The 9,517-nt window shown below is 46.5% G+C and overlaps 1 protein-coding gene across 9 annotated transcripts in view; it reads left to right on the plus strand.

Annotated features, from left to right (window-relative positions):
• The window catches only part of MARK3 (microtubule affinity regulating kinase 3), a 102,062-nt gene extending 93,994 nt beyond the window's left edge, over positions 1–8,068 (plus strand). For 4 of the 9 annotated variants that reach the window (XM_065905888.1, XM_065905885.1, XM_065905886.1 and 1 more), the window contains 3 exons: positions 3,166–3,192; positions 4,440–4,484; positions 7,107–8,068. In XM_065905888.1, coding sequence (XP_065761960.1) covers positions 3,166–3,192; positions 4,440–4,484; positions 7,107–7,452 — 418 coding nt within the window. In that variant the 3' untranslated portion in view covers positions 7,453–8,068. The remainder of the gene's footprint in view (positions 1–3,165; positions 3,193–4,439; positions 4,485–7,106) is intronic. The other 5 variants (XM_065905890.1, XM_065905892.1, XM_065905891.1 and 2 more) reach the window with 2 other exon arrangements.
• Positions 8,069–9,517: the final 1,449 nt, after the last annotated feature.

The raw sequence follows: 9,517 nt of genomic DNA on the forward strand, positions 1-9,517 counted from the left end.
CCCAGGAAGAAGCTAGTATCTGGTGATGTATAAAATCTTTTGTTTGTCCAGTTGACTGTCAGCTGGGGCCTTGGGAAATCTCTAAGGTACTTTACTTGCAGAATCTAGTCTAGAGGTTGCTGAGCCTAGAAACATTGGCTGCTACCAGAGGAAAGGTACCACTGTACACTGTTGGCGAGTAAGCGAAGGCACCTTTAGCCAGGGCCACTCGCAGGAAGCCTCCGGGCCCCCGCAGTCCCGGGTTCCTGGAGGAAGTTCTTTGCTCTTGAGCCTCCCTGTGCAGCAGTCTCTTCTCCAGGTGTTCTGCAGGTGTGCCTCTCGAGACCCTCACCGGGCAGTGATGGGGCCTTCCCAGAGTCTGGAATGAGAGATGCCCTTCTCACTCCTCCTCATTGCTCTGCACTCCCTGTGGTGCATTATCCTGCTGATCTGTTCCATTCCATCTGTGTTACTTAACTGTAAGCTGGGCATCACTTGGCAGTCTCCTTAATGCCTCCAGTAATGTTATTCTAAATCAACCATCTAAAACTTAGATAAAATGGGACTTCCCTGCCAGTCCAGTGATTACGACTTTACCTTCCAATGCAGGGGGTGAGAGGTCAATCCCTGGTTGGGGAACTAAGACCCCACATGCCTCAGGGCCAAAAACACAAACTGTGAGACAAAAACATGGTAACAAATTCAGTAAAGACTTTAAAAATGGTCCACATCAAAAATAAAAAATAATTCAGACAAGTCACATTAAGCTATCTTTCCCCAGATTATCTCTTCATTGTCGGGATGTTGAATACCAAATTCAGGAGGACTTCTGAAACCCACTGGCAATTGACTAGAGATCAGAGGAGTAAAAAGTTTCTGGCCTACCCTCCTATTCTCTTCTTAGCCCTTTTGCCGAGACTTCCCATTCCAGGATGGGCTAAAGAGCACAGTGGTCCAAGGGGCCTTGCCATATTCGGGTCACCCATTTGTGACCATAGGAGAGACAATGAGTTCAACCCAAGGAGTCTGATGACCCCAGAATAATGCATTGCCTCCTTTCAGGGTCATTCCAGGAGTTCTCCCAAGCCTCCCTGTGCCTTAGCTCATTCCTTGGAGACAAGGCTGCTTAGTATCAACTGGTATTCTGCCTTCTGGTCCCCGAGCGCGGAGGCGGGGTGTGGCAGTCAGGTCTGTGTAAGCCCCAGTCACAGGATGGGCAGCTTTGTGTCCTTAGGCTTTGGTCTCAGATGGGCTCTTTAAATAAAGCCTTGCACATCATTAAAATCCTTGCATTTTTTTGTCTCCTTTGTGTTCTTTTTCTTTTGTCTTCTGAATTCTATCACTGATAAAAGTAGCATCAGCCACATTAAATCAGATGCTTACTATGTGCTAACAAATAGATAGATGTCTGTACATTTATCGATACGGAGATACTTGTTTTATATACCTATGTATGCATACATACATTCTCCCTCACACACACATTGAATCTCCACAGTCTACCCTGTGGAGCGCACATTATCCCAGTTTATAGAAGAAACTGGAGGTAAGATTCAGAGAGAATAAGGCACATGTTCAAGATCCTGTGGGAGAAGAGTGCTGAGTCAGGCCCATGGTTCCAGGACGGGCCCTTGATCCCCACTACATAGCGTCCCTAATTGTTATTTTATGTATTTGAATTGAAATTGAAGGCTGGGGCTCCTCTTTAAAAATGTTCTAGAGAGGGTCGTCTTCCCCCATGTTTTTTCAGGAAGTCCTCTCTCTGTTGGTTTGCACGCCGTCCTGTAGCCTCCCGTGGTGCTGTGCTTCTGTTGTCGTCAGTTCATTCCTAAAGGCAGTCAGAGTCCTTGCTGCTCCAGCAGCATCTTCTTAGCCTCCCCTAGTAATGGTGCTGATCAGAGCTAATGCCCAAAAAACAAAAAAAACAAATAACAAAGCTAATGCCCAGAAGGCTCAGGTGTTGGCATTTGAATGCCGCAGGGGAGACCTGCCGGGACGTGGCAGAACAAGGACTGGTGTCCGAGCTCGCCCTCTGCCCCTGGCTGTGCGCTGGATAGTGTGAGCGCTTTAGAGAGCCCGTCCTCTGCAGGCGGGACAGCCCGGGTGACGCGCCGGGGCCCTGTGCCCCTGGGTCGTCCACGTGCTCCCGAGGCGTCGTCCTCTTTATCCCTCAAGGGATTACTTTTCAAATTGGTAGGTATCTGAAGCAGTGCCAAAGTCATCCCAAATTAGAGAAAAATAAAAGAACAAAAAGAAAACTGTCAATTCACTCAGCAAAATACTCTTGGGTACTTCCGTGCTGTCACAGAACTGAGATTCAGAAGTGTCAGTAGTTTGACAAGCCCAGGACGCACTCACCCAGGAATGCTTATCGTGTCATCACACAGACCTGAGCCATAGTTGGAAGTTTCTTTTGTCAAATTCAGTTCAGTACAGCCTAAACATTTCCTTAAATTTTTTAATAAGCAGAGTCAGTTCTTTTAAATAGAGCTCTTTCAATGTATTACTTAAAAATGAAACTCCCAGTTTTGTCATTTATTTTTCTATCATTTTGGTATAAAAGCTTTAAAAAGTCTACTTCATTTTAAACTCCCAGGAACGTATTACAGTGCTGTATGTCAATTATATCAAAACTGGAAGGGAAAAAAAAATCTCCAATGACTTTTTTTTTCCTCTCCTTAAAAAGTGATTTATATCGAGCCACTGTAATAAGTATTGATTCTCTTCATGGATAAACATTTTATAATGATATTTTTAATGTTTCTGTATAAGGTGATATTTTTTGTTTAAAGATAATTTGAAGAAAATTGAGAAATATTATTTTTAAAAAATGTTATTTTATTTCTAGTACATTGAAAATGGCTTTTCTTTAATACAAGATGTTGAATTTTATTATCTTAAGGTGTACCCATCTGAAGACCCTTAAAAAATTTAACTGTAGATACTGTCAATATTTACTGCTAAATTTTTTCTTATTAATACAGATTCTTTTACATTTCTATTTAAAAGACACATAGTCAGTTATTTGTGATAATTTTACTTTTTCATCAGATGTCACTGTTTTCATTGTTCACTGGGCAGGAGAGGAGCCCTGTTTTACTTGCTGGTTTTATTTTATCTGTAATAACTATTTAACTTATGCAAGTCATTTTTGTTAATTTTTTTCTTTGGCTTAATTTCTTTTAGAAACATGTCATTCAGGTTTATCAAAAGGTAGGATTTATATATACACATTTTTTTTTCAATCCTCACCCCGAAATGGCTCCTGCAATTAACATCAGGTTTGGCTTTGTAGCCCTGTTGAAAACTAAACTTTCTGCTGAGAACTAAATACTTATTTCTTTGAAAGGAAATTGAAGAGAAAGAGATTAACTCTGTCAGGCATCTTAAAAGGGACTGTTGCACCCATGTAACAAGAGGCCTACGCATGCTCTGTGCATTTTCTTCCTTTGGTAGAATTGTTTAGCCTCCAAATAATTCTGTCTTCATACTAATAACACTTAGCATGCTTCTGTTTGAAGAATGAGATGTTCAGTAACAATATGCAATTAATGATTAGCCCCAGGCATGCAAAAGGTAAGTGGTAATTGTGTTTTTGTTTTCTTTTTTAATTTCATGGAGGATTGCATTTAGGAAAGGCTAAGAGTTGAAGAGTAAATAGTATTGTATATAAAAGGCACTTTCCACCAACCGCTGAAGAAAGTATATCTTATTGTAGTAAATATTACTCTTATTAGGTAGATATTTTGTGATGTGACACCCAAGAGACCAGGGGCATTGCTCACACTCTCAGGACACATGCCCTTCAGGGGAAAGTGGCCCCTGCAGCCTGGTCGTGCCCACGCCTCTCAGCTCCCCAGAGGCCAGGCCAAGGGTTTACCTGCGATGCCATAGGTGGGTCACAGAGAGGCTTTATTCATGGGAGCTCTTTGTCAGAAACCACAGGAAGAGTGCCTTCTTCCTTCCTTCTTTCCACTCTGTGATGATTTAATTGGAAACCCACTGTACTTAGGGGCTGGAGACGGAAATGGCAACCCACTCCAGTATTCTTGCCTGGAGAATCCCATGGACAGAGGAGCCTGGTGGGCTACTGTTCATAGGGTCACAAAGAGTCGGACACGACTGAGTGACTAAGCACATACTTTGGGGAGTGATTAAAAAGTCAGAATAACTCCAATCGAAAGCCGTGCACGTGCACAGATTCCAGAACTGGGCAGGAATACCTGTCGTGTATGAAGCAGATGTGCGGCCTGCCTCCTGCACAGCCTTCGCGGGCACACGGATGGTTTTTGGCTGAGTCACACCTGCAAGAGTACGAGTTGTAATGAGCTCAACAGGTGACCAGAAAGTGCTTTGGGTTCATTTTATAATGTCTTTATATTTGGGTTGGTCGTGTACTGGTGTGTAAGATTTCTTTTCTCTTTCCCACTTCTCTGTGCTTCTGCATTCTATTCATTGAGGCTTCCAACTGAATATGAGAGGAACGGGAGATATGAGGGCTCCAGGTGAGGGAAATGATTTTTACTTAAAATATTTTATAGGTATTTACTTCATTTCTGTGGCAGAGGCAACACTTTTCAAGCATTCTGCGTCATATCCTTGCTCCACGTGGGGTTGCTTAGGGCGGGCAGCAGTCTGGTCAGGAAGCGTGTGTGCTGCTGGCGCCCGGCGGCCACGCGAGGGCGCTACGGTGCCGTCGCCGCCTGCACACCGCCCATCCCCATCCGGGTTCATGCTAGTGTTTGGGTGTTAAAAGTACCACTCCTCCTGCCTGCGCTCTCCTGAGGTCTGGGAGTCGATAGCAGCACTGTTGACATGTGAAGACTCCTGGCCTAGTTGTAGTCTCAAGGAAGGAAAGCAGAATATTTAGGAGAATGTCTGTCCTGTCTTTTCTTTCTTGGCCTTGCAACGTGTCTTGTGGGATCTGAGTTCCCAGAACAGGGATTGAACTCCAACCCTGGCCCCAGCAGTAAAAGTACCGAGTCCTAACCACTGGACCTCCAGGGAGTTCCCTAGGAGAATTTTCACATTTCAAATTAAATGTCTTTTTTTTAATATATATGTAAAATGATTATGTAGGGCATTCCCAGGAGGTTCAGTGGTTAGGACTCTGAACTTTCACTGCCAACAGCCTGAATTCAGTCCCTGCTTGGGGAACTAAGATCTCACAAGCCATGCAGTGGAGCCAGGAAAATGAAAAAAGAATGATTATGTGGTTGAGTGTTTTGCTAAAAGCAAAAAATTTTGTTTAGCTGTCACTGCATGGATTTGGCTGTGGAGAGAGTGACCAGATGGGCTCAGGACTCTAGATTTCTTCCATGTGGGCCCTTTTTTATACCAGTCACCATCGTGCTGTTTCAGGTCCTTGTTAGTGCATCTACTCTCTTCCTGAGGCACAACTCTGGTCATATGACTTCCCTGAATAAAAGCCTGCAGTGGCTCCCTCACCTGATCGAGCATGTCCACACGAGGTCCTGTGTGGTCTCAGCAACTCCAGGTTTCCCCACACACAACCTCCTCAGCTGAGCAGAAGTTTCGGGCAAGAGCCAAGAGGCAACCCCAGCCTGGCCTGGAGCAGGTCTAGCTGCCCCGAGTTTGTTTCCCAGCCACAGTCGGAGGCGGAGGGACAGAGCCTTCCTCCTGGTGTGCTGAGGGATCAGGGGCTCGGTACACATTCTGCGCTTCTGCACCTCCTTGCCTTCGTTAGATTTCCTCTGCTCAGCAGGCAGGCTTAAGCCGCCTCCATCATGTTGTTGAAAGCCCCTGGGCTCTTCATAGCTGTCCTCAGTCGCTGCTCCCCACCCCCGCCCGCCTTGTCCCTTCTCTCTCAGTCCTCCCACGAGGCGGGCTCCGCCTCTCTGTGACCCGAACAGACCACCTGCGCTTCACCTGTGCTGCGGCTGTGGCCCTGGGGTTTAGTCTCCTCCCCTGACCCCGGCTCTGAGTGCGTTTGCTTTTTTTAAATAACCTATGTCATATTTAACAGCACTTTATACTTAGGAAGCTTTCAAACAGTTTTGGTAGATGTGAACCAAACTGCGTATTCTACTAGCAGGTGGATGACAGGGAGAGCTACGTACATAGTAAAACCCATGGCCCACCCTGAGCGCTGATGAATTTGCCAAAGGATTGAGTGTATTAACATATATACACTGGGAGGTTTTAATGATCAAGAGTGTTAGGTATTCACCGTCCTAATTGAGACCTCCAGAAACACACAGGAGGCTGTGAGTAGCGGCTCCTGGCAGTAATGATGGAATGCTGCAGAGCAGACCCGGTAGGCGCCTGTTGGAGTCCCTCAGAGGGCCGCGCCTGGGACCGCAGCCTGCGCTCTGTGAGTGTGCACGGTCTGCGTTCAGACCAGTCATTTTAGTGCTCAGCAGCAGAGAAGTCTCAACATGCCACTTCCCTGTTTCAGTAGTAAGAGTTATTTTTAACTGCGATGTTTGAGAAGTTTAAATGTTTAAATGAACAGAATAGAAGGAAAAACGCTAAGATTTTTGTAGGGATCTGAGAGAGTGGCCCACCTGCCACCCGGCTCTGTTCAGCAGCTGCGGCCATTTACGGGGAAAGTGACTTTAAAGTCCGTCGTCACTGATTATCCTGAACAACAGTGAGAGTGGGGGTTATGATGAATTTTTTTTTTTTTTTTTTTTTTTTTTTTTTTATGATGAATTTTTAAAAACCGGTAGGAAAAGCAGCCAGGCGGGGCAGAACTGGAGGCTGGCGTGCTAACGCCACCTCCCCGAGCTGGGCCTGTGAAGGGCTGTGGTAGGCCTTGCTGCCTGCAGCCAGCCTGGATGACAAGGGCTGGGCTCTTGGAGATGTGCTCAGATCGCTCTCTACCTTGCCTGACTCCCAGGGATTCTGTTTAACAAATTATTTTCTTAATTTTCACCAGATGACTGGTGAAGGTTGTTCAGCCAGGTAGATTTTTTGTGTCTTAGCTTATGATGGGGTGGGAGAATGGATAGATGAATGCTTCTTAGAGAAGGAACTGATTACCACCGGTGAACCTCTGCAGGCATGACCCAGGAGTCGTTTATTACGCTGCATTGAGCTAGCTAGAGTAGAGAAGGTGGGGTTTCCTATGTCATTAAGAATAAACCTGCCACTGTGCATTTCAGTCGCAACGTGTCTGCTGAGCAAAAGGAGGAAAACAAAGAAGCAAAACCTCGTTCCCTGCGCTTCACCTGGAGCATGAAAACCACTAGTTCCATGGATCCCAATGACATGATGCGGGAAATCCGCAAAGTGCTGGATGCCAATAACTGCGACTATGAGCAGAGAGAGCGCTTCTTACTCTTCTGTGTCCACGGCGATGGGCACGCGGAGAACCTCGTGCAGTGGGAGATGGAGGTGTGCAAGCTGCCAAGACTGTCTCTGAACGGGGTCCGGTTTAAGCGGATATCAGGGACGTCCATAGCTTTCAAAAATATCGCTTCCAAAATTGCCAATGAGCTAAAGCTGTAACCCCGTAATTATGGTGTAAATTAAGTAGCAGTTTAAGGTGTTTTCCTGAACACTGATGGAAATGTATAGAATAATATTTAGGCAATAACGTCTGCATCTTCTAAATCATGACATTAAAGTATAAGGACGAGCGCACGCCTGGGAGCGAGAGCTGGCCTTTTTTCTACGAATGCACTACATTAAAGACGTGTGACCCGTGTGCCCTCTGTCTTCTTTCCATTGCCCTGAAGTCAGCGTGTGACGCCCGTCTGCACGGGCCTCCTGTCTGCGGGTGTGAGCGTGGGCGGTGTGCGTGTGCGTAGTGCTGCAGAAGCATCTCCTTACACTGGCAGCCAGAGCTTTTATGAGTACCTCTGTGGGAGATTATTTGGTGCTAAAACATTAAAATTGCCAAGGAGGAAAATATTGAATTACGTCTAAGAATTAACTTTAAGACTAGTTGATAATTAATACAGGTTTACAGTTCATGCCTGTGGTTTTGTGTTTGATGTTTCGTGTTTTTTTTTTTTTTTTTTTTTTAGTGCAAAAGGTTTAAATTTATAGTTGTGAACATTGCTTGTGTGTTTTTCTAAGTAGATTCACAAGATAATTAAAAATTCACTTTTTCTCAGTAAAATCTTGCTTTGTCTCCTGATGCTCTATTTAAGATTCAGATTAAGGCAGTGACTAAAAGTATGTGTTTTTGCCTCCACCGCCACCTTGAACAAAAGCAAACGGAAAGCATGTGAAGGCTAGGCCACTTTTTCCTTGTTGTGGATCCTAATATTTTGTCATTTCTAGCATCTTCTTTCCCCAAAGGCGCTGAAGGGAGAAGACGGCCCACGTGGCGACCAGAGCTGGACGGGAGTAGGGCGTGGCTGTCGGCCTCACCCTCGGGAGTCATGTGTGCCCCTGCGCGGAGAGATGCCAGGCCTTGGCTGCTCTGGGTCTGTTCTTCAAGAAGTATGTAATTTTCCTCTCTTGTCCATTGTGATTCAGGGCATGAATTAGACCCACAGCCTTTTCCCAGCTGCTGCATGATTACGCAGAGTGGGTACTGAGGTCATCGGTCAGTCTGACGTCCCAGTCTCCTTTGGGAATGCTGTGACATTGGTGGCTGTGGGTTCTGGGCTCGTCTGTGGTGGTCCAGATATGACAGTCTGGACACAAGGTCATCAGTGCTTACGTCTACACGGGCAGGGAGGTGGTGTAGGTGTTTGGGATGCATCCCTGACCTCTTTAAGTTTATGTCCTAATAGGGCAGCAGTCAGTAAACAGTAATTAAGTGTCTAGTACAGAAGAAAGGGGTCAATGGCACGAAAAACATCAGTGCAGGGTGAGGCATCCAGAGGTCCCGGGGTTTGAGTGGTGCCATGTTAAATGGGTGATGGGTGGGGATGAGGTGCTTTAGCTGAGACGTGGCTGCAAGGGAGGCACCCGAGTCCGCGTCTGGCTGAGGCCAGAGTGCACCCTGTGTGCTGGAGCAGAGTGGTGGGGGGTCAGAATGCCCACCTGCGCCACGGAGGCCACGCCAGTGTGTCTACTCTGAGATGGGAGATTGGGAGTAGGGTTTCGAATGGAAGGAGAGGGGCCTCGGGCTTTCAGCTGCTTGTTTTGGCAGCAGTGTTGCAGGATCACTGCTGGAAGCAAGGAGAGGCCAGCAAAGCCACTCGCAGGCTGTTGGCACTAGTGAGGGAAGAGGGGATGCTGTCCTGGTGAGACACGGGTTGGGTTCTGGGGATGTTTTGAAATAAGAGTCCATTTGCTCTTGGATTGGAAGTGGGTGAGAAAGAGCCAGAATGCCTGTCCCCCACCCCCGTTTTGTTTTTTTTTTTTTTGGCCAGAGCAGCAGAAAGTATAGGGTTGCTGTCCGTGAAACGAGGCCAGTTGTAGGAGAGTTTAGGGGTGTGAGAGAGCAGGTGTGGACACAGTTTGAGGTACCTTTAGGTATAGGTGGTGACTGGGGGGAAGACCCCAGGAGCCCTCAGCCAGTAAGAGGAGCAGAGGAGAGGACCAGCGCCGAGCCCTGAGGCGGTGTCTGGGGAGGCCAGGACAAGAAGGGGGCCCGGCAGAAGAGCCCTTTGGT

Source organism: Muntiacus reevesi, chromosome 15, assembly GCF_963930625.1.
Source record: "Muntiacus reevesi chromosome 15, mMunRee1.1, whole genome shotgun sequence".
Lineage (NCBI taxonomy): Eukaryota > Metazoa > Chordata > Mammalia > Artiodactyla > Cervidae > Muntiacus > Muntiacus reevesi.